General features: G+C 43.9%; 1 protein-coding gene across 2 annotated transcripts in view; it reads right to left on the bottom strand.

Annotated features, from left to right (window-relative positions):
• The window catches only part of DYNC1LI2 (dynein cytoplasmic 1 light intermediate chain 2), a 225,951-nt gene that overhangs the window by 36,629 nt on the left and 163,652 nt on the right, over positions 1 to 25,670 (bottom strand). For both annotated transcript variants that reach the window (XM_085638555.1, XM_085638556.1), the window contains exons 9-10: positions 16,707 to 16,766; positions 11,861 to 11,902 (exon numbers count right to left, since the gene is read on the bottom strand). In XM_085638555.1, the coding sequence (XP_085494681.1) occupies positions 11,861 to 11,902; positions 16,707 to 16,766 (102 nt within the window). The remainder of the gene's footprint in view (positions 1 to 11,860; positions 11,903 to 16,706; positions 16,767 to 25,670) is intronic.

The raw sequence follows: 25,670 nt of genomic DNA, 5'->3' as shown, positions 1-25,670 counted from the left end.
CTCTTCGACGGAACTTGCGTCGACGTCGACCTGTCCTTCTGCGTCGAGCGCCCCGTATCATGGGTTGTCTTCGACGAACCTTGCCTTTCGGCGTCTTTAGGCACCAGGGAGTCCTTCTCGAAGGATCCGCTCGGCCTCTTGTCCATGGTCCCGCCCTTGGTCGTCGAAGTTTTCGGCGCCGGGGCTCCCTTCGTGGACTTTGACTCAGATTTCTTCGAGTCCCCCTCGTGTTTTGAGCTCGATGATTCTCTTACCTCGTCTTCGTTTTTCTTGTCGGTCTCTACGACCGTGAAGTTTTCTGGTCCCTCGGCGACGTTATCCTCGTCGTCTGTGGAGAGGCCCAGATCGTAGAGCGACGGGGCCTTACCCTTGCCATCCATGCTGGCGTTGGCTCTTCGCTGACGTTCTCTCACCCGGAGCGTCTTCGGCGCGAAGGCTGAGCAGGCGTTGCAGTCCTTGCTCTGGTGGTCGACCGGTAGGCAGAGGTTGCAGACCGGATGCTGGTCCTTCTGCGCGAACTTGTGGTGGCAGTTAGGGCAGAACTTGAATGGCGTCTTGTCCATTGCGCTCAGGGCCTCCTAGTGCGCATTCTCCAAGGGCGTCGAAGAAAAAGGGTGGAAAACTTCCTTCTTCGCGCTCCTGATGTGAAATATTCCTTTCCTGTGATATCTTCGTAGTTATTTATCGACGAAACTCGCTTTTCCTTCTTCTTCCTTCGATTGTATCTCTGGAGCTTCCCGATGACGATCCAGACCCAACGGCGGAAAAAAGAATCTGAAGATGGCGCCCCAAAGGCGGGACTTCCGCAGGAAGCACGACGACGTCACGGGAGGTGCACCAAATGGTGGGTCGTCGCCGCCCACCTGGGATACAAAAAAAAAAAAAAAAAAAAAGAGAAAAACAAAGAAAGGACTACGAATCCGGACCCAACCACAAGATCGCGGAATAATGCACAGCATAGTGAATCCAGAAAGATTCACGCTGCAAAACATGCCCTAGTAGTAGGCTTTCTAGCCTCTTAAAATATTCACACAGTCTGGCGGTAATTGTAAATAACCAAACTCTATAACTTCAGGAGCCATATCGCTAGGTTTAGTTCCTTGGGATTTAGATGCCTGATTTCTTCATGGCTCTGAGTGAGGAGACTGGAGGTGAGACATCTTTTGGTGTGGATCTACGGACAGCTCCAGCAGGGTGGTGAACCATGGTTGATGTACCCATGTGGGAACTATGAAAATCAGTGTGTGGGATGTTTGCCTGAGCCTCCGAACTACCAACGAAATAAGTGGGAGAGGCAGTAAAGCATAAGCAAATATCCCTGACCAGTTCATCCATAGGGCATTGCCTTTGGAGAGCAGATGTGGGAACCTGGAGGCGCAGCTTGGGCATTTTGCGTTTTGCTTTGTGGGGAACAGGTCTATGTGAGGAAATCCCCATTCCTGAAAGTATGGGAGGAGAACCAGAGGATGAGGTTCCCACTTGTGTATTTGGTGTCTTGGTCTGTTGAGAAGGTCTGCAATCTGATTGTTTATTCCTCGAAGATGCTCTGCCAGGAGATAAATCTTGAGGTGTATAGCCCATTTCCAAATGGCTTGTGCTAGGCGCAACAGTTGGAGAAAGTGTGTCCCCCCTGCTTTTGTATGTAGTACATAGCTGTCATGTCGTCGGTGCAGACTAGGACAGCTTTACCTAGGAGGTGAGTGATTGAGCAAGTGAGCACTCCAACCGGTGAGAGAATTGTCTGCTGTTAACACTGTCAGTGGAACAGGGTCGATGAAGGGCCGCCCTTTGGATACATTTTATGGTTTCCACCACTGCAGAGAGTGATGGGTGCGGCCATCTACCAACACTAGATCGGTCAATTGACCCTGCAACTGATTCCACTGACTTGCTAAGCCTTCTTGGAGGGGGCACATATGAAGTCTTGCATGGGGAACAATTACTATGCAAGGCGCCATCACTCCTAACAGTTGCATGAAGACCCTTGCTGGTAATGATTGGTTGTGCTGAAACTGAGTGAGAAGAGACTGAATACTGAGAATTCTGGCTGTATTGGGAGAGGCTAGAGCTCTTTGAATGTCTATGGTGGCTCTCAGGTAAGTCTGTATGTTGGAGGGTTGCAAATGGGACTTTAGGGCATTCACTGTACACCCTAGTTGGTGTAGCAACTGGACTGTGGCTTGAGTGTGTTAGACACACTTCTGGTAAGCGCTGGCTTTGATGAGCCAGCCCTCCAGGTATAGGAATACATGTATGTGCTGTCTTCTCAGATGAGCTCAGACTACTGCCAGGCATTTGGTAGATACTCTGAGAGCAGTGGTGTCTCCAAACAGTAGTAGTTTGGTTTGGTGATGTTGGCCTGCCATCACAAATCTGAGATATTTGCGGTGAACTGGAATCTGGAAATATGCGTCTTTTAAGTCTAGAGTAGACATGAAGTCACCCTGCTGTAGGAGTGGGAGCACTTGTTGAAGTGTCACCATGTGGAAAAGTTCTGACAGTATGTAGAGGTTTATTTCTCTGAGATCCAGAATAGGTCTCAAAGAGCCGTCCTTTTTGGGAATTAAAAAATACAGGGAGTATACTCCTGACCCTTGATATTGTAACAGTACAGGCTCTATGGCTCCTTTTAGTAAGAGAGACTGTGCTTCTTGTTTGAGCAGGTGTAAATGTTCCGGTGACATTTTGTGAGAATGAGGTGGAATGTTTGGAGGATTGGTGGCAAGCTCCAGGCAATAACAATGTTGGATAATTCCTAACACCCATTTGTCTGTAGTTATAGACCACCAAATGGGGAGGAATTGTTGCAGTCTTTCCCCGACAGGTGTGGTATAGTTGAAGGGAAGAGAGGAAAAGGCACTGTTTATTTGGGTAAGGGGAATGACTGGGCGTTCTGCCTTTTCCTTTACCCTTAAAATTGTTCCCTCTAACCTCCCCAAAAGAATCCTCTTGAAGGGTAAGACTGGTTGTTACCCTTATAGATGGATTTATTTTGGTCTGAGGGTGTGGTCTTAGACCGTGCTCGGTAAAAGGACCTCCGAAAGGAACCTCTATTGGAAGGGAACTGGCGACCTCCCATAGATTTGGTGACCTCGGTGTCCTTTCTCATTTTTTCTAACGCCTGATCAACATCAGGTCCAAAAAATTGTTTTTTGGCAAAGTGTGTGTTCAGGACGAATTGTTGGACTTCGGGCTTAAATCCTGAGATCCTTAACCAAGCATGTCTTCTAAGAAGAATGCTGGTGTTGACCTCACTAGCTGAGGTATCAGCAGCACCCGAAGCACACCTTACTGACGAATTGGAAATGAGTTTCCCTTCGTTTACTAAGCCTTGGGCTCTGGTTTTATGCTCATCTGGAAGGTACTGAAACAGCTGCTTCATTTCATCCAAGTGGGCCCCGTCATATCGGGCTAAAAGGCCATCCGCATCTGCAATGCCCAGTGATTGGCTGCCTGTGCCGCTACGAGTTTGCCAGAAGCATCAACTAATTTGGACTCTTTATCCGGTGGAGGAGTGTCCCCAGATGTTTGGGAATTAGCCCTTTTGCGAGCATTAGATACATCTAGTGAATCTAATGGTATTTGGCCCTTGATAAATACTGGATCAGTGGAGGAGGCCTTATATTGTTTATCCACCTTAGGAGTTAATATACGAGCGAGCACAGGATCCTTAAAAATGCGTGTCTCATCATGCCCTTAGCATGGGAAGTGTTTGAGACGACCTGTGTATGGACCCTAAGGTTTCAAACAAAAAATCTTCCTCTAATGCCTCTTTATGTAGTGCCACTTCATGATATAGTGTTGCTCTGGCAATGAGATCTTGGTAGGCTACACTGTCATTTGGGGGCAATGGCTTGGCAGGGTAAAGGTCCGGGTCAAGGTCCGGGTCGTTATCTGTTGGGGAATCAATAGTATAGTCAGACCATGGGTCTACTGGCAAATGTGCACCCTCATCATCAGTGTCATCATTATCATGGTGAGATTACGAAGAATCCTGAGGTGTAATCTGTAAAGGATCAGAAGGAGGAGAGGGTGGTGGTGGTGGAGAGGATGACAATGGTAAATGAAAAGGACTTGTGGCCTCAGATTTCCTTTTTAAAGGAATTTTGTAAGAAGTGTCCTCATCTGGAAGTTTGTGTTTTTGAGATGGTTTAGTGTGTATACGACCTGTATCAGGGTTAATATAGAGTTCTTTTTGTTTCCAATCCTTTATTGGTGGGACAACGCATACATTCGGGCTTTTGGTGAGTAGGTACGGAACAGGAAGGCTTGACAGTGTGTTTCGGAGCCGAGCATGGGGGTGGGGCATCAGAAACATCATCTCGGTGCCGACCTTGGCCAGATGGCAGCAGTGGTGCCAAAGTCTTGTCTTTTTTCTGGGGCAATTGGCGGGGCAGGGGTTCTTCGGTACTCACGTGACCCCGTCCTTTCGGCAATTCCTCGACGTCGAGGTCCGATCCGTAGTCCTAGCCGGAGAAGCTTTTTTCTTCCTCTGCCGCTGATGCCCCCACATCTTCTTGATCGGAATGTTCACCGAAGATGTCCAGTGTTTCTTCGATGCTTTGACGCTGCATTTCTTGACGTCTGGCCTGACTATCGCTAAGAGTTTTCTTTGATCTAAATGATTTGCAGGCGTCACCGTCTTCCTCCTTGTGCTCCGGAGACAAGCACAAGCTACACACTTTGTGTGACTCAGTGCACGGATACTTCGCGTGGCACTGAGGGCAAAATTTGAACAGTATCCGTTCTATCGACGGAGAGCTGATCCGACGCGGCTAGGCCCGAAGTCCGTCCAAGAGGCTTTCCGTGACTGAAATGATACGCGGAGAAGTGGGAAACGCGTACAAGAACAATTCTGTCGAGGTAGAGAGAGTTGCGCGTCGAGGGGAACCGAAGAACGGTTTCAAACCGGAGCGCAGCAACACACGTCCAAACCTGATGGAGAAAAAAACCAATCTAACAATGGAGTCAATCCCCATGCGCACTATCACCGAAAGGAGTTGTCATCTCACCTAGTGACTGGAAAGATTTCTTCGAAGAAAAACAACTTGCAAACATCTGGACCCAACACTAGATGGCAGGAGTATGTAAAGCATGTGATCTACAGCTCGCATGCCTCGAACATTGGCTTATTAGTTGTGCAGGATGTAAGTCCTTAGCAAGTAATAGGTCCACAATTGTTTCTTTACAAGGAACCAAGTACCTCATTGTAGCACTTGACTCTCAGGGTAGCAAAGCACAGTAGTTCAAGGCCAACTCAGGGGAGGTGGTAGGGTCTAGCAATTCAGATTCCCTGGCAGACAATACCATGCAATAAATTATCGTACACTCAGTGCCTTATTACACACACAGCGCTAACTACTACACAATTAATTAAACATATGTACAATAGGTGGATTCAAATACCTTTGGTGACACCCTTATATCACACGTCACCCCTCGGGGGCCCTGAACCCCATAATCTAAATGCCCCTCATCTATACTAGATGTAGCATCACAACATAAGGGGGTAACATTACATATAAAGGCAGGTCAACTGGCTTTGTCAAGAGGGTTACTACATGAACATAAGATGTCGCCACACTATTAAAAAGTGTAGGCAGTAAGTATTTATTTATTAGGATTCATCAGTAAAACTCATGAAATGAATAACCATAAGCAAATGCATTTATAATTAATCTATGTATTCAAATGTTCATCAATACTACTGTCAATAAATGATTCCAATTCAAATCAACCCTTCATATGCGTTAGAGGCTTTCCTTTACATTTTTAGGCCACACAATGCAGTCATTGCTCCAACCATTAGGGTTTACTGCATTCCAGAGCCCAAAGGCAAAATCGCGAACTCTGGGTGTGCTTTGAAACCAAGTAACATTTTTTCCATGACGTCAAAGCCCATGACATCAAATGGAAAAGCACATGACATCAAAGCACATGACGTCAATGGTGTTTTGGGGCTGAAAGAATCGGTTTGGACCTTTGATGATCATGACGTTGACAAGCTACACGTTGATGTTCACGGCGTCAATGTTCTTGACGTCGATGCCCTGGACGTAGGCATCCATCTTTGACCGGAAAATAACATCATTTAGAAGTAAATGGTAGAGCCCTGGTAGAGGAATGACCCTCTACTCGCTCAACAAAGGTACATGGCAGAGCAATGGCAGAGGACTGACCTTCTCCGTGCTCTGAAGTCCTACCTTCAGATGATGTTTGCTTCTCCGTTTTCTTCAGAATATGCTAGATATGTTCTTGAATGCTGAAAATCTTCAGGGAGATGCTGCCGAGAAGGCAAAGTTTTGCTCCCCCAGGCAGGTCATTTAGCCAAAAAAAGAGCATTTTATTTGACAAAAGAACACAATTTTCTGTCAGAAAAATGCAGAAACTGCAAGGGAGGGATGAAAAACTTCAAATGAAGTTAAAACAAAAAATAAGAGAAAGAGTCTTAAAAAGGGCTGAGCTCAGTAATTCAGGATCCTTTCAGCAGGAGCTGGAAAAAAGAACTCTAGCAACTGCCACCGGCTGCGCATGATGGGATATTGGTGGTTTCTGGGTTCTTAAAGGTGCAGTTTCTTTTTTAGCCAGATAATGACAGTCTATGAGGTTACTCTGTCCTGCTCTCCATCTCTTTCATAAAAAAGGGTTTGTCGGGGAGATTTATGCTGTTGGTGAATCATCTCAAATTGTCCTCATTTACTTTATTCTGGCCCTTTTTAGTCTTTATAATGAAGAATTTCTTCAGTCCTCCTGACAATCAACTTAGGCTCTTCTCGGGGATCAGTTTGTTCCTTCATGTTGTTCAAGCTGTATATGAAGCTTCAAGCCCAACTAAAATTACAGTACTCTGCTGACAATACCCTGATATCTCTGAATGGTGGCCTGACTAAAAGTTTTTAAGGGGTGAATGAGAGTTTATTTAAGGCTGCAAAGACAAAAGTAATACTTCTTGGCCAAAGGCGTTCTCTTATGCCATGTCTTACCATCCATCTTTTTGGGAGTTCCTTCAAGGGTTGCCAGTCTATTTAAGAACATATGCTTCGCCTGGGATGATGCGGTACAAAAGGGGGTGGTGATGGACGGAGCATCAGAACCAATCAAACACTCACACCCAGTCAACAGATCTGGGTTTGATCCATCACCGTTCTTTAGCCCACTCTGCCACCCCAGTTCAGACATGGCCATATAATAATAATAATATCTTCTTTATTCGGTTTTTTACAGATTTAAAAACCATAAAAGAACATTTTAAACAATAGAATACATAATGAAGACACATTTTAAAACAGAAAAATGGTATTTAAACCAAACAGATGTCGTATAACCTTCGACCAAGGATTCACATAATTTCGCTCGTCAACAGGGACTAAAATCAAAATCCAATTTATAAATTATTCCTATGTTTCACGATACATCTTAAAAAGTTAAGGACATGATAACAGATCAATTCAGATTCTAACATTTGAAGACGTAGCATCGCCGGACGACATTGTCTTAGTCCCCATCGCTTTAATACAGGTAGTAACCTTCCTATGTGGATGATAAAATTTACAAAACAAAATTGTATGTAAATTTGACTGTATTGATACTTCATCACAAGGACAAGTGGTGGGAATTAGATCCCATCTATTTCTCTCGGGGAAAGATACTAGTCTATAGAAAAAATCTAGTCTGAATCTTGTCAGTAACATTCTGTGATAGGTGCTAATCTGTAATGTTAAATATGGTTGGATAGAATGAGTGGTCTGAATCAAATTGGCGTGGAGGACCGATGATTTTGTTGCCTCAAATGTCAACCTCAGGGACTCTAAAGGAGTTAGAGCCAGTTTTTTCAGCTCTCTCTTCGGTAGTTCAATGATTTTTTTGGGTTCGGAATAATATTTCTCCAGGCCGAGATCCTTGAAGAAATTTCTTATATACCGAAGCCAATTTATTTTTAGAGAATGGTCGATGGTCATTGAGTCTATCAAAATTTCCTGGGATAAGGCATTATTATCAGAGGTCCAAATACGCCGCCAGAGCAATAAAGGCTGAATTCTTATCAGATCCTCGAGATAGGAGATTCCAAGTTCCAGATGGAGAGCATAGACTGAGGTACTCGTTGGTACAGCTAAGAGAAATCTTAGAAAATTGTTTTCAGCGACCTGAAGAGCGCCAACATCTACAAATCCCCAAACTCCAGCTCCATAGGGGGCAATCGCCTGGCATTTGGCTAAGTAGATTTTTAATAGCTCCACTGGAGGCCTTTTCCCTAATCTCTGTGAGAAACTCGTCAGGGACATTATGGCTCTTTTGAACAGATGGCATCTAGCTTCAACTGCTGGTCTCCAATTAAGTCTATCGTCAATCATTATTCCCAGGTAGCAATACTGAGTGGTCACCTCCAGTTTTTGTTCTTTGAGGTAGATGTTCTTTACTCGTTTTTTAGCTCGACCAGCTACCATGACGATTTTTTTGACATTGACTTGTAGGTCCAGGCCACCCATAAACTCAACATATCTATTCAGGGACTTCTGCAGTTCACATGGAGTGCGTGCCAAGATGACCGCGTCGTCCGCATAGAGCAAAGCGGGTATCAAACGCCGTTTTACCCGAGGTAGGTCCAAAGCCCCCCTCAACATCTCCACCTCCAAGCCATTTGTGTACAGAGAGAAGAGGAAGGGAGCGAGGACACACCCCTGCCTAACTCCTCGTTCCACGCCGAAGGGCGCGGTCAACTCCCCCTTCGTGCCAAAGCGCACCCTTGCAGAAGCCCCTGAGTATAGCTCTCTCATAAAATCTAAAAGAGCGGGGTCCACTCCCATATATGTCAAAATTTTCCAAAGTTTTGTGTGTAAAACACAGTCAAAAGCGGCGGATAAATCTACGTTTATACCATTTCTTTTTTTGCTTGGCAATATTTACCCATGATCAGGCTAAGATTAAGGGCCTGCTCCACCGTTCCAAACCCCTCCCGAAATCCAAATTTAAGATCTGAGATAATATCTCCCTCCTCAGCCCACAGCCGGAGTCGTTCAAGCACGACTCTACCAACGACCTTGCCTAAAGAGTCCAGTAGGGAGATAGGACGATAACATTTAACGTCCTGACGATCTCCTTTTTTAAAGATTGGGATCATAATTGAATTAGTCCATGATTTAATCAAACCCACCTTTGCCGCTGCGGTGCATACTCTGGTAAGGATGGGGGACCAGAGATCCAGATTGAATTTAAACAGGTCTACTGGGACCCCATCAGGGCCTGGGGCTTTCCCACTTTTACTTGCTTTCAAGGCCGCTAGGACCTCGGTAATGTCAAAGTGCAGGGAAATAGGATAGTCAACTTTTGGGAGAGAGAGAGTTCTGATCCTGTTATTACTGTTACTGTCTCTTTAAAGATCTTAGAAAAGTGTGCCACCCAAGTATCTTCATCAATAGCCACTTCTATCTTGGGGCTATCTAAATCCAAGAAATATGGTGTTTCAGACATGGCCATATGCAAATCAGTCTGACCCTGTGCCTCATGGGAACAGTCCAGCCCGAACTGCCAAGCCATGCCTTCCCTGGACGGGAAACAAGCTTCCTAGGACCGGTTTCTGGCATATAAGCCGTCTTCAGCCAGGCTTGCTTGAATCCAGTGGCAAAGTGAGCAAGGGACTCACGTCTGAGCATACCCTGCCAACTTATGGCGAACAAAGCGGTACAAAAGGGGGTGGTGATGGACGGAGCATCAGAACCAATCAAACACTCACACCCAGTCAACAGATCTGGGTTTGATCCATCACCGTTCTTTAGCCCACTCTGCCACCCCAGTTCAGACATGGCCATATGCAAATCAGTCTGACCCTGTGCCTCATGGGAACAGTCCAGCCCGAACTGCCAAGCCATGCCTTCCCTGGACCGGAAACAAGCTTCCTAGGACCGGTTTCTGGCATTTCAGCCGTCTTCAGCCAGGCTTGCTTGAATCCAGTGGCAAAGTGAGCAAGGGACTCACGTCTGAGCATACCCTGCCAACTTATGGCGAACAAAGCGGTACAAAAGGGGGTGGTGATGGACGGAGCATCAGAACCAATCAAACACTCACACCCAGTCAACAGATCTGGGTTTGATCCGTCACCGTTCTTTAGCCCACTCTGCCACCCCAGTTCAGACATGGCCACATTGGCAAGGTCATCAAGGAATGCTGGTATAAATGTGAACTTTATTGAGCCTTGTGAGGTCTTCCTCAGTACTTTCACAAAGTTGTCTTGTGTTCTCAATTAATTGCTTCAACTGATAATGAAATGCTTTAGGTGGTGGCCTACTAGATATTTAGAATATGAAATAAAAAAAGGAGGTTACAAAACACATCTGTTGATGTCCAGCCTTCGATGCGAGACATGCTGCCACTTATTAAGAAAGGTACTCATTTGCATGCCAGTTAAGGCCTGAGTAGACTTAAAAATTCTTACCATAAGTATGTAAATGCCTCAGTATCCTGTCATCAAGTTACCTCATTAAGTACATGTCATCACCTCAACTTAGCAGGCTGCTTACATTCTGGGGTTGCGTCTTTGCAAGTGGTTCCTTCACTAGATTGAGGTCATGTGGTGACAAAAGGTGCTGGGCCTACGGTCTTTAATAACCTTCGTTTAATACTCTGAACAGAACAATCACTATTGACAGCAATTAAGAGCTGCTGATTTTATTCATTCACTTGTTAGATGACCTCTGTGATTCTAGGTTGCTTGCCCCTATACAGGGTTGGATAAGCGCGGAATGTGTGGGCTATACATACACAGAAATATGTAGATATGGCCAACGCGTAGGGATTTGTCCAAGTGCTGTCAATGGTGGCCTTGTCTCTCACTGGCTTGGTTGCATCTATTAGTTTGGACTTTAATTCATATATGCCTATTAGTAATAGGACACTAATGCAGATAGGTCTCAAAATACAAGTAACTGCAACTGTTTTTTTTTTAGCCATTGATTTGGTAGTTTATAAAATGCTTGCTGTCTTTCGTACACAGTGTCCTGGAACCAAACCACCCATCTGGTCATGGGTCATAAATTACTTTTTTAGTTAATGCCAATTGTTGTTGATCAAAGACTGGTGCAGCTTAGTATATCTTCACAATGTCTGGATTGTCACAGAGAAAAGGGACGAAGTGATAACATCTCAATTACTTATGCACGATCTTTATAAAATGGGAGTCCCACTCTTCCTCATCACAGTTGTGCTACTTCTTGGGTATCACAAAAGGGGTTTCTAGGTGAATGGTCAGGTTTTTATGTTCTCATTACAAGAGAGAGGAGCTAAAAATGTGAAGTTGCAAGGTTATCATCTTTCTTAACAATTATCATTTTAACATAAAGACCCTTATGTGAAAAAGAAGCCTCTGAATTGAATATTAATGTTAAGCAAATGGAGTAATATGCCTGGTTTGAGTTTGCATATAAACGTAGTTTCTAAACACATGGCCAGCAAATCGTGTTCAAGTTTAACAAGAGCACTTGTTAATCTAACACTTTTGGAACGGGTAACATTCTTGAAAACAATATTCTCATTAGATTAGTTCCGAAAATACAATGCAATCAACTAAATGATTTTAAGCAAGAGTGCCTGCTCTTCTGATAGACAAGTGATCCAAGAGTTCAGTTACAAAATGTTTACAGAAAGATTAACTGAAAAGAGTTCAAATTCAGAGCTGCTGTATCTAGTCATTAATCAGATTAACTTATTCTATGCATAGTATAAAGCCTTCAGTAATTATTTGGATTGGCTCAACACTTAATCCCTATATTCTTAAATTCATAGTTGTTCATTTTGGCAAATGACATCCTATTTCTTTTATAAAATGGTCTTAAGAATGTACAAATGTATGTAAAAAAAAATCACTTACAGATGCTCTTGTGGGTGTTGCTGGCTGCTTTGAAAGATGTGACTGGAAAGACAACATTATGAACAGTTAACATCATGAGATGCAATTCAAATGCCCATAAAATAACAAAATTGTTCTTCTGCAAATGCATACATTGAGCTTTTGCTCATGATTTCTTCCCTGAATTAAGGCACTTCATGAATGGCTGTATGCTAATAAATTTAATCTAGGAAATAGTTTCTGGGGTTTCGCCTACTAGACAGTGCACTCTGTCTGTTGGTGAAAAGATTTGTTGTCAGCTTAAAGTGGGCTTTGAGCCCACCCACTGCTCACCATTGTTGGCTTTTATTGGCACTCATTTGCTTGCTTTTTATTTGTGGCCTTGTGTGGATTTTCCTTCTTTTATCTGTCCATCACCTACAGCATGGTCTCATTACGTGTGTCCTCCCTCTCCTTACTTTTTAGGCACTACCTTTTTCTTTTTTTGTTTAAGCACTCCATGAAAGTGCATGTGTTTTCCAGCTGTTTCCATGGCTTACTTCTCTTTTCCCCTCCGTGACTCTGTGTTGCTCTTGTCTGTGCACTTCTCCCCAGCATGTTCCTCCCCGGTTTGCTGTCTCCGTCATATCTTTCTCCCACACCAGTACCATGTTGCTCTCTCACTCATGTGCTACTCTTCTCCCCCGAGCTCCACATTTCTCTAAGTCGTGTCTCTTCCCCCATGCATGCTCTCCATGTTGCTCACCTGGCCTCCATCTTGCTTCCCCTATCCCATACCCCATCAGTAAAAATACAAAACAAACAAAAAACAAATCACTTATGAGCTACTTTAATTTTTATTTACCTTTTGAACTTTGATTGGTAAGCAAAAAGGCACACAAAGCACCCAGAGATGCTGTAAAGCAGAGCAAAAAAAAAAAACATTGACTAAGCCAGAAGGCCTCAGACAAGACCTATTGCCTTTGCCAGTGTTTGTTTTTCCTGTTAACTGAAGGATTGTTTTTTTTTTTCGAATTGGACTATAAATGGAAAACTAACACTAAAAAGAAATCCATATTAACGTAATCTTAGGCAGCCTAGATTTAGGAAACAATTATATTCTATCAGAGATTTACAAACGTGCACATATTGAATACATAAACCAAGGATGTGTCACGTTATTTACATTTAAAGCAATTTACCTGGTCTTTTAAAAGGATTTAAAGCCTTAAACTCCAGAAACTATCTCTTCCTCTAGACATAGTACCTCTACATTTTCTTTGTAAGCGTCTGCTTTTAGTAGAATTAAACTGCTCTGTTTTCAGAACAGAGTGGTAATTCTATGCTTACATTATTATCTTGTTGCTGCCTCTGTTGCCTTGGAACAGTGTGCTTCAATCCACCTCTCCTAAAACCATATATTTTACCAATCTATTAAAGTTCACCATGCAGAAAGACACTGTTGCACTGGCCCCAACAGTCAGATGACCTTCTCGCTTGCTGCTCTACAGTTTTTAGGATACTCCCTTTAGATTAATGGGCGATTACCACGAACGGGGTGTAGGAGAAAGCATTATTGGAAATCAGGTGGAAGGTAGTTGTCAGTGTGTTGATGGTAAACAAACATGCAAAAAAGAGGACAGCAGGAGACAGAAACTGCACACAATAATGATCTTGCAGCTACGACTTGTGAATACAAAGTTTAAGACGTGCACGGACTACTTACTGTACTCCAGCTCAAGGACACCGCTAACACCAAGACATGGGTAGGTGACCATTTTTCCATAGTAATGACCTAGCAATATTCTTGCACTCTTGACATGTCATGAAGGCAACAAAGTAACTTCCTTTGGTGAAAATCGAGCAATTAAGTAAGTGTGCCAGTTTTCCATCAATTCTAGAACCACATACGTTTGATTAATTGCCACCAGTAGAACAGACATTTGACCGTGCCATGCATACTGTATCAGCTGGTATGCTTAGCAAATAGCAGTACAACCCATTGTAACCTGTGTCTAGCAAGTGCACCCTTCTGTGCCACTCCTTATGTTATTCAGTGTGGCATCTGCAATGACCCTTGTATGCCAAAACTGGAAAAGGGTCTCAGGAGCGTGTGTGGTGTGCAAGTGATTATACCATACTATATAAAATGCAACCCTAGCTTTATTTTTGTCAAAACAGTTTTGTGGATTTAGTCTTAGGTGTTCAGATAAAGGTTTCTATGTAAGTATACTTCTATGCGATGGGCATTCTGTCGCAGTGTGCGTGTTTTCAGTCCCACAACCCCGGTACCCAAACTAACATAACAGTGTCACCATCTAGATCTCTATCGGGGATTCATTCTAGATATGATAAGGACTACCCCACTTTTGGATATGTGCCAAATTCAAGTATTCAAGTATTATAATAATAATAACTTTGAATTTGTAAAGCGCACAGCTACCTTCGAAGTGGTTTCCCGGCACTGGGGGCCCTCGGGAAGATTAAGCGAGCTATTGCCCAGAGTCACATGGTGCTGGGCTGATCTGCCGCCGGCGCCAGGGATCGAACCGTGAGCCCCATGGTCCGGAGTCAAGCACCCTGGCTGCTGCGCCACACCTCTTCCACCTCTTAAACTGCATCCTGATACAGAGGGGGCCAAAAACATGCCACCTAGCTGGTGACATTGAAGTCATACGTACAAGAGGTAACCTTATATGTCTGATTAAACAGGTCTCTGGAACATATTTCATTCACACATGGATTTAGCATTCATTACCACCATTAATTCCGACTCTTTTCTTTCAGGACGAAGGTATCGGCTTTATGGTAATTCCAAGTGTCCCACCAGCCCGTATACAGTGTTACTATACACTGTGAAGGGTACGAAATCATAAAGCATTACTGACTATGACCTCACAAAGTGCTATGCACATCATCCTTGCAGCAATACCTGGTATATACCACACTGAATTCACCTTATCAAAGTTTGTTTGTGTGTTTTTCGTTTGTGATGCTGAGTAGTGCAGAATGATGTATATGAACAAGGCCAGGAGTTTTTCCCCTATTACATTGAGATGCATGCAATAAGCAAGAGATTGCATACTGTGTGTATAGCTTGTGCTCGACCGAACATTGGGGAATATGGGCGAATTTAATATATGGATGGGCATGCAGGATACAAGCATATCGATGCATGCATCAAGAGAACATGCTATATCAACACAATCCTCAAATACTCACTCAGAACAGCTGAGGTTTCTATTTTATCACCTTTATTTCTTTTTTTGTTGCTTAATCCTCTTACATGGCATGATTTTGATGTAAACAGGCATTAGTATATGCCTCCCCATCCGAGGCACAGGCAAGTAGGCCTTATTGATGTTTGTTTTATGTCAAGTGTCATGAGAGTTGACGAGTCACAGACCCAGCACCACTGACTAAACTGTGAAACTGACACGCATGAAGAAACAGTGATTACCAATTAGTGCTGATGAAAGCCAGAGACCCTGCAAGGGCCATGAGGAAAGGTGAACCAAGTCGACACAGTATGAGGGTACGGGGTAGTAACTCTCCCCTTGATCCACCCAGGTAATTGACATTGTAATCATACCAGTGGCACCCAAAAATAAAGGGAAACAGGGGTGAATATTAGGCATTTTTAATATTTATATTCCCTGTCAAGATAAGAACATTATTCAAAGTGCTCCGTGGAAGATGGTTGAGCCGACTGTTTTTTTGGGACCAGTGTGCGACCCGATGATGTAGGATGATCCCAATAGGGTGTGTAAGGGTCTAAAATAAAAATATTGAATATTCTTTCGGTACAGAAGGACAAAGCCGGAAAAATACTATTTTAAGTAGTGTGTTAGGATTTACAAGTTTTGTGAAGTAATGTGACTTAGAATTACTGCACAACAGGTATCCTAACTTTTCCTAGTCTTAAGACATATAAGAAAATGGTCCAGTATGACACTGTATGAAGGCCAACTGCCAAAGTTCCATACAAGGCCACTGGGACTCAGACAATGCCATGCTCCCCGCTTAAGTGCAGTGGCCTATTTTTAATTGCTTGCAAGGTTAGGGGCATATCACAGGCTCTAAATAAAAAATCAGAGTCAACCCTACCTTATTCTCAAGGACAGCGGCTGGTAGTACTATAATGGAGATTGGCCATGTGCTGGCAACTTACTGCCTTTCTGGAAACTGGAGTCATTTCAGTTTTGACTGCTCATCTCTAGTTCCAAAAATGTCCACGACTGCAGAAGTGAAGCACGACCATGAAGGCAATTGGAGAACTGCCAAGCATGTTTCTCAAGCTAGCCAAGGGCCACAACATCTAGCCCTTTGGTACTAGAGGGTCGTGCATATACTCTTAAGAGGTTTATCAAAGGCTAAGCATTTAAAAGAGCAACATCACACCTACTGACAGTCCTCCTTTTAGGTGATACAGGTCCAAAGGCCGAACCTTTGATGCAAATACCTTGGTGACTCCTCACAACCACTCTTCAAGCATATTTTGCCATTTACGACACAGCACTCTTTTTCATGCAGAGAAACTTTGACAATATATGCAGGGCTTACAGCAACACCAAACTCTCATTGGTTTACAAAAAAGCAAGACCTAGACATATTCTCCTGTGAGAAGGCGGTCCCTTCAGAAGCAGAAAGGTATAGCACTGCAATTTAATTTAAGCACTCTTTTTTTAAACGGAAATATTGCTTAACCATGCATGAGAATCATGCACGGGAAAACTACTTCTGAAACTAGCAAAGATCTACCAAGGTTACTTTGCACTGTAGTAAAAAGTACATGCACCTAAAACGTTTTAAAACAGGCATCTCTAGAACATAAAGCAACCCTGTTTTCACAATGTAATTGTATAAAAACGGCTCTAATTGCTCTTACCTGTTGTTTCATAAGAAACACCTGTTCATCTTCTGCTGCTAGCTCTTTATCATGCACTAACTGTAAAAAAAAACATTCAAAAGGCTTAAAAACACGTACCCTGCAGGCAACTCAAAAAAGGGTGGAGACAGACAGAGAGAGAGTGGCTGTGTTCAAATCACATTTCATGACAAAAAAACGACTTTACAGTTTTACTTTAAGGAATAATAACAATTATAATATTGTTACTTAAACACGAAAGTACTAAAAATCAGTTTTGAGAATAAATGTTTACTTCCAGTATTGTACCCATAAAACACATTAAATACAAAAAACAATGATTTAATACAACTGAGCTTCCACCAAACTAGATAAACATTTTTTTAAATCCCAGATTATGACTAGTTATACATAATTGAATAATAGGTCCCCGATTATGACTGGTTACTGCATAATAAATCAAGATGAATAAAAATGATTAAGTACAATGCAAGTTTTTCAAGCCCACTTATAATCACACACCAGCTATGTAAACTAATAAGAAACCTCATTGCACGAGAGACAAATAACTGGATCTAGTTATCCAGGCAAGATGTATAATTAGCAATAGTCCGGGAAGACCAAATGAGCAGATGTGTCAAATTTAACTATACTAAACACAGCCAAATAGTTAAGTATGCCCATATTTTGAAAGCCTGGAATGGTCCATTTTAATCTATTCTTGAGCAAGAGCAGCAAAACTACAAGCACAGCCAAAGCCAATAGGTCCCATGTATGCAAAAGCTATTGAATTTGTCAATATCTTTTAGCCATGTGGTACAGCAGCAGACTGTTGTCTATATATGACAACTGGCATATAGTGCTCAAGTAAAGCACTCCAATGCCCTTGCTGTTCTTGGGCCAATTTGATGCTACATATTTTTTTTTTTAAACCGCTGCAACCCGGTGCGGGAGGAGGGGGGAGTGAATTGGAAGTGAAGCTGACATGCAGTGACCAAAGCGAAGCAAAGAAATGAGTGACGAAGCCAACCAATGGTAGTCAATGGGTGGGCTCTAAGCACCCTCTTAGTAAATGAAATGTCTTGCAAGCGACTGTGCATCCGCTGCCTCAGGCAAGACCAACTAAGTTGACGTCTATTTCAGAAATCTGCTCTCAATAGGCAATGGCTTGATCGCATTTCATTTCTGTCCCACTTAGATGTGGGTGAAACTAAAGATAAAATACCCAACCTTAAACTTCAAACACAGTACGTTAGCATATTGAGGTTTAATAGAATCTAGTTAGCTATCAAACAGGAGGAGGATTTTATGTATCAAAAAGAACTCCGTAAGACCGCTTCAATTAGCGTCCAACAATCTGGTTTGGTCAACTGATTCCCAGTAGATTTCTTTTTTAGATAAACCACATGAGGCAACAATTATGGACTTGAGGGAGTACGAAAAAATTAATTGACCTCAGCTTCAAAAAGGTTGTATGGCACAAACCAGTGCATATTCAGTGCTCTACGGCTTGCCACTCTTATTACAGCTCTGTAAGATCTTATTGCAGCTTTTGTCCAAAGTATGAGGGCCTGATTAGGACTACGGCGGTCTGATGGACCATCGTAGCCATGGTGGTGGTGCGGGCACAACCGGTCTGACCGCCCTATGACAAGTTGGGCGGTCGGACCGCCATGGGACCAAAGCTAACGCCATGGATCTGTGATCCCTGGCAGTCTTGCAAAGGTCTGAGGCCCGCAATATACTGGTGGTGCTACTGCGGCACCGCCAAGCATATTACGAGTTTCCTCATCGCCACAGTTTTCATGGAAAAACTGTGGCATGAGGAAACTAAGGGGGTCCTACAAGGCCCCCCTGGTGCCTCAGAGCCATGCATGCAGAGGGACACATGGTGTGCCCTGCTGTCTGCATGCACCCCCAGTTCCTGCACGGCATGGAATATGCCGTGCAGGAACTTGCTTTAGCTTTTCAATTGCAGTGCCTTTCTTAGGCTCACCGCCTGGGACCACCAAACCACTGCCTGCTAGACCAGGAGAAAAATCCTAATCTGGCGGGCGGTGTCAGTATGGCTTTGAAGGTGCCACACCACCAAAGTTGTAATCAGGCCCTAAGCCAATACAATAGTGATTATAGCTTTATAATTGGTTCAAAGACACTAATGCCCAGGTCAATTGACAGCAGTACCAATGATGTTTATCTCAAAAGATTTTTTTTAAAGCAGTTCTCTGCTACTTTAAATTTTTCGAGGTGGGCAGCCACCACAAGGTAGGGCTATACAAGGCTGTAGATTGTGTCTATGCCTTTCAGACCTCCAGAACTAGGGAAGTAGCATGTGAGTCAAACCTTCTGGCATACCTCACCGTAGCCCAGTCTGCCTCCTGATTCACAGACACTGTGTTATTACCATTTTTAGCCCGATAGTCAAGTTAATTCAGTGGTGACTGGTGAAATCTGAAACTGGTGAGGCGTAAACATCTGCCTCAAATATGATGGAGTGAGCGGCTGATGCATATAAGCCCAAATAGGAAGCTGAAGGGTTCTCCACTACCACAATCCTAAACACCAAATTAGCAAATTTGAGCATTTTACACAATGTTTTCCAAAGGCAACTGGCCAAAAAGTTACAGATCTGAAGCACTAGTGAAAGGATACTCGAGGACACAGAGCTATTTTATGGTAATGGATATAGAACTAAACCCCAGTTCTCCTATTACCAGACTGCCCTGCTCCTCAACCTCAGTGCAGTTAGAAATCCCATGTCTAGTATAAAGCTGCAAAGACAACCCATGTCATAAATGACATCCTGGGTGAGGTGCTTGCCCCCACTTTCCCCCTCCCCCCCCTGGGCAAGAAAAGGGGGGGGGGGCGGATAGAAAGTCCACTAGACACTTGGAATTAGATTTCTCTTTAAAAAAAATAAAAATAATAATACTCCAAGGGGTGGACACACCATGACATCGGGCTATGTGCCACATACATTTGTTGTCCCAGCTGAGAGGCGGATTGAGGTAGACCTGCCCCGGGTAGACCTGCCCCACGGGGGCAGATAGCAGGTTTATACCAATTGGGGGGCTGCACTGCCCCCCGGCATACACAAAAGGGTTGCCCACCTGGTATCAGACCATGCAACCCCCTCCCCCCCCCGAAGGGGCAATACTGCCTTCCGTTCCCTAGGAGGACCACTGGCGTGGTTAGCCACCAATCTGCTTCCCCATGCTTTCTGCACCACCCAGCGCAGATGGGTGGGGAGGGGTGTTCTCGGAAAGAAACAAAATGGGGTGCCCCGCAGAGGTAGATAGGGAGTTTGGCCCCAACTGGCAAAATGCAAAGTGAAGACACTGCCAAAAATGACTTGGTTTGGCAATGGAGGCAACTGTGCTATTTGGGCCTGTGCTCGGCTGCCTCCCAGGGAAATCTTCCAAGCACTCATATTTTTTTAAGGAAGATATATATGTTTGCTAAAGTTTGAGGACTGAATGGTATTGCGGGTAATTATAAAAAAAATGTCATTGTGCTAGGTGAAATGAGATGTCTCCAGGTTGCGTTTTGCTGTGTTTTGTGTTGAGGACTCTAGGCCCAATCACACAAGTCGGGTACTGTTTTTATCTGGAGACATGTGGGAACAAAGAATAGTACAACATTTGTAATTGGATTTCTGTGCATTTTTTGAGCATCCAAATGTAAGCCAGTGTGCAAGAAAGAAGAAATTTTGTACAATGCCTTGTGAATCACATGACAGAAAGGGTAACTCCAATTTCAGAGGTGTACAAATAACCACAGTTCCTAAATTAAGTATCTTGATAACATTCCAGAAATTAATTGGTTTCCTTCATACCCATTTTTCATTCCTTATATCTTAGCATATGAATTGCTGTATAGTGAGTACACGATGAAAAAAATCATAATAAGCTGCAGCTCAGTTGTTGGCTCTGGATATCACATGTTTTAGGAACCTACAAACCCTATTTATTCTCACAAACAGAAGTGTTTATTGGACAGAATGGTATATTGCTTTGGTAAATCTGCCATCATGACAAAAACTTACAGATGAAATCTTAGTTTTACTGTGCTTTAAGCTGTCCACAATTCTATGGTTGCTTTGATGGTTTATTGAGTGCGATTAGAAACGCATGTCATCATCCCATTTTGATACGTCGAAGCATACCCAGATGTCTTGTACAGCTTGCCAACTAAACGGTGGGGGCAGTTTCCTTGCTCCGACAGGGCTCTGATGGAGATTACTCTGTCCTCTGGACTCCTCGGATACAAAGCCTCCACCATCTTGGTGTAGCAGCAATTTGGATCACGGACAACAACTCGGACCTCCAGCCTCAGCGCGGCCCCTTCTGTAATACGAGGTCACTCCAACTAGGCTCACTGTCCAGTCACGTTTGCCTCTTCTGCAGACCCTCCTGGCATATGGGGTCGCTGTGACCTTCCGCACATGGGCGATGACCCAGTCGATCTGACACTGCTCCTCGCTCAGGAGATCTACATTCTCTTATCAGCCCCATCTCCATATATATGAGATGTGTCCTGGCCCTTTTCTTGTGATCTGTCACTGAATCAAAAAGCCCTTTGAAATGCACAGGCAGAGCCTGGCTCCCCCTCACCCACTGCTTGTCCCTCCCAGCTTACATGAATGCAGCAGTATATAATTCTGTCTGAGGGAAGATGCCTCTACTCCTCATGTTTTTACTAGGCAGGCCTGTGCTTCCCAAAATGGAACCCAAGGTCCTCCTTGTAATATCCAATGCAGGCACTTCTGCACTCACCATACATTCACAGTACACTCCACTGTGTAGTATTGTTGTGCCCATGTACAGTGCTACCACCAGCATTTCCACATGTAGCACAACCACTCAGTCTGCACACATGGTTAAATACTATCACAAGGGTATGAGAGGCAATACGTTATTAGTTTCACTGTGTTTATACAGTAGTACAATTAACTGGAGAGCCCACACAAAAGCTTGTATTCTTAGTTGTTCTTTAAACTTTAGATGTTTAGAGTTCGATACAACCACAGCCAACGCGTGTCGCCCAAGCATGGGCTTCTTCAGGGCAAGATGTGACAGCCAATGTAGCACAAAGGCGCATGAAGGGTATAATTACAGGGTATCGTGTAGTCAAAGTGGACCTCACAGTGCACTTGCACCGTAGTTGATGGGCGGTTGCGGACACTTGATAATGTCTCAAAAGAGATATGTAGGAGGTCCTTAAGTGGGGAGCCGATCAACTCCGACGGACACACCGGCACAGCAGGCTCCCCACTTAAGGACCTCCTACACTACAATTGAAATTTACTCACCCAGGATCTAGTCTTTTGAGACATTATCAAGTGGTCGGCGTTGATGAGGACGACGGCGACATCTTCCTCTTCGGTGCCTGAATTGGTTTGTCAGTACCGAGGGTAGGCTGACTCGAGCCCGAGTCGCCTAAAGGCTTAATGTGCTTCTTTACCGGCCCGAAGGCGGGGCATGGGAAGTAGTGTCTCGGTGTGCACCTGGGCCCGAAGGTGGAGGTGGCACCGAAGCCTTTTTTGACAATGTCGAGGGGCGGTGTGGGTCGGGGCCGACGTCTGTACTCATGGCCCTTTGAGCTGGGGTGATGTCTTTGACGTCGGAATCGTCTGCTTCGGAGGCGCCTCTTGAAAGATGTCGTTGGGGTTCGAAGATGACAAGCGTGCCATTGTTCTTCGAGCTAGTCGGTCCCGGATGGTCTTTTTGGAGTGGAAGGAGGCGCAAGCTGGACAGACTCTGGCCTCGTGCTCCGGTGAGAGGCAGAGGTTGCACACCTCATGTAGGTCGGTGTGGGGAAACTTCGACCCACATTGAGGACACTTTTTGAATGGCGTCCATTACATGAGCCGGAGATGAGGCCCAGGTAGGCCCGAAGGCCTTCGTCGACGACCGGAATCGAAGACTTCGAAGTTGAAGGGTCGCGTGTGATTGGGAAACGCGATCGAAACAATACCGTCGAGAAGGGAAGGATTGCGCGTCGAAAGAGAAAACCATTAATGGTTCCGAACTGGAACGCGAGAACACATCCGAGCCCAATGGCAGAAAAAAACAATCTGAGGATGGAGCCGATGCCCATGCGCACTATGATCCAAAGGAGGAGTCACATACCTCGTGACTTCCAAAGACTTTCCAAGACAAAAACAAGTGCAAACATCCGGGCCCAACACCAGATGGCGATCTATGCACAGTGTGTAATCTGCAGCTCATATGCCTCGAACATAATGCTTCTCCATTTCTATTATTCTCTTTCCTCTCTCGTCGACGTTGTTCGTATGAGTTTTTCCATCAATGGCATTGTTCGTTTCGTCGTCGACAATACCACCTCGATGCTGCGACTCTTTTTAACGTCAACACCGACTGTGTTGTCTGACACGATGTGTCGTCGGCGCACTGACGGCAGTCACCGTCATTACTGCTGTTGAAATCTAGGTTGTTGCTGTCGATGACGAGAATGCTGCAGACTATTTTATCACTCATGGTGAAGTCGTCGATGACTTGTCCATCAACAGTGCTGAAGTAGTTTTATTTTTTTATTTTAACAGCACCTTAGTAGATGGTTTGGAAGGTTCGACTTTGATTTTCCTATTTTCTCTGATTTGTTCGAGGGAGAGTCTCATTGTTTATGCTTATGTGAACGTTCCTGTGATGGACTTTACTCAGGCTTGGATTTTTCTGACTTTTGTGATAAAAAAATCCAGTTTTTATGCTTATGAAAGTGTTGTTCTGATGGACTTTGCGCCTCTGAAAAACCATGGTGGGTCTTTTTCATAAACTGTTTTGGGGGATCTGGAGGCAACTGACCTTCTTGCCTCTTCCAGTTTTTGAACTTTGAGTAGATTTTGAAGAATCATCATGATCCTTCTCAGAAATTGGAGTATCCTTGGCTTTGAGCTTCTTAAGCACTTGCAACAATTGCTCTTCTCTGTCTTTTAAGGTTTTGGATGAAAAAGTATGAAATATTTTAATCCTTTTACTTGTAAGAGGGGTATAGAAAGTAAATGCAGTCCTTATGTTGATCTTCAGAATGCAGTCTTGTTTTCTCACAGGTGCCACATGGGATAAGGGGAGATTCCCTTCACACAACGGCAGTAGAAAAGCTGAAGGAAGTAAGCCTCTGAGGGGAGTGTTCCACAGGGTGCTGATTCTTTTTAAAATGATAGGGATAAGTTACCAAAGAGAGTGTTTGCTAGCCTTTCTCTAGGTTATGTTTAACATAGTACTGCTTTCTAGTTTTATTGGGGGAAAACCACTTTAAGACAGGGAATGACTCAAGCATGTGAATCTATTAAAGATCCAGTACTGGAGAACATTCTTTTTCTGATTAGTAGGCAACAGCTTATCCAAACGGAGTTAACAAACAGGTAATATTAACAAATTAGGCAGCACAACCATTTTTAAAAACCACAGTATGACCCACTGAAGCTAGCAGTTTGTCCCACCTACCAAGCTTATTGTGTATCAGCTGTGATTGTTTATGTACACGGTTATCATCGAATTTGTGAGTAATAGTTAAACCCATATAACAAATTTTGTTGAGGACCACTGAAAAAGGCACCTCCTCTGCTACCTTAGCGTACACCCAGCAAAGGGAAGGACAACTATCCAACTGTGTGCAGAATTAAAGGAGTGGAGGTAAGTGGCTAAGGAATCATCCTACAATGCAATAAGACAGTCCACGTCTCCACTTCCAATCCTCTAGGACCCATATGTCAACTCAACACTGAAGTGATTTAATACCCAGTCACGGAAAGGAGAGACACGTCTGATACAGTAAATAGTGGGACAAGAAAAGATAAACAAGCATTTGCAATGCAATCAGTCTCACATTTTTTTTTAGAGTTAGAACTATTGGCGTTGTAAATGACAATGTCTTTTACCAATGTGTTTTGGTTTGGAGTGGAGTGAATTTATGTGTCATTGGAGTGGAATTCTGTGGGTTCAATTGGAATTGTTAGTTGTGGAATTGTGTAATGGAATTATGTGGCATGGTCAATAGATAGGGTTGAGAACTGAACAGAATAGATAGAAAAGAAGAAAGAGAAGGAGGGATAGGTAATTTGTGCACGAAGTGGTGAATGAACTCGAGACAGAGGAGTAGAAAGAGTGTGTGAGAAAGAAGGGGAGAGCAGGCCAGAGTCGGATTAAGAGGGTTCGCCTGTGTATGCAAAGACACCCGAAGAAGAGGAGGAGAGCATGAGTTTGAGGAACGATTATTTTGAAAGGCACGGGAAAGAAACTGTGCTCGAAAACCTAAAGTGAACTAATACGACAGAGGAAAGAAGAGGGTGTGAAATAGCGAGAGAGAGTGCAAGCTTCCTTCCTTTAGAGGAACGGTACAGGTAGGGCAGAAACAGTGCAATATTCTTTACTATAAAGGATAGATAGAGATAGGGCAGAAACAGAGCAAGCTTCTTTTCTATAGGAGGACAGGTAAAGGTAGAGTAGAAACTGTGCAAGCTTCCTTTCCATAGAGGACCAGTACAGATAGTGCAGAAACAGTGCACGCTTCCTTTCTATAGAGGACTGATGCAAGTAGGGCAGAAACAGTGCAATCTTCCTTTCTTTAGAAGACTAGTAAACGTGGGGCAGAGCAGCACTAATTTCTTTTTCACAGTGCAAGGAGCTCTGGATATCCTTGCTCAGGAGGTTATTACATCATCTGTACTGTTGCTTCCTCCTCTCTGTAAATTACTCCTCCCCTTTGCACTTATGTGTGTTTGATCTCTGTGTACACAGCCGTGCACCAGACATTCTTGCCATTGCAGTATTGCGCCATTTCTACACTTGTAGGTACCAGTAGATACCAACTGCCTTCTAGGCGGAACTCCATTGGCACCGTTTGCCATCTTATGTCAGTAGAGGGTGCCAGACACCAATGCATGTGTTAGAACAGGGCTTTGCAGGCCCCAGGGAGGATTAAAGCATTTCTGTAAGTGATATTAAGAATATAGTTTAATAACAA

Source organism: Triturus cristatus, chromosome 12, assembly GCF_964204655.1.
Source record: "Triturus cristatus chromosome 12, aTriCri1.1, whole genome shotgun sequence".
NCBI classification, from domain to species: Eukaryota; Metazoa; Chordata; class Amphibia; order Caudata; family Salamandridae; genus Triturus; species Triturus cristatus.
The sequence above is the reverse complement of the archived record's forward strand: the minus strand, read 5'-3'. Positions and strand labels throughout refer to the sequence as shown.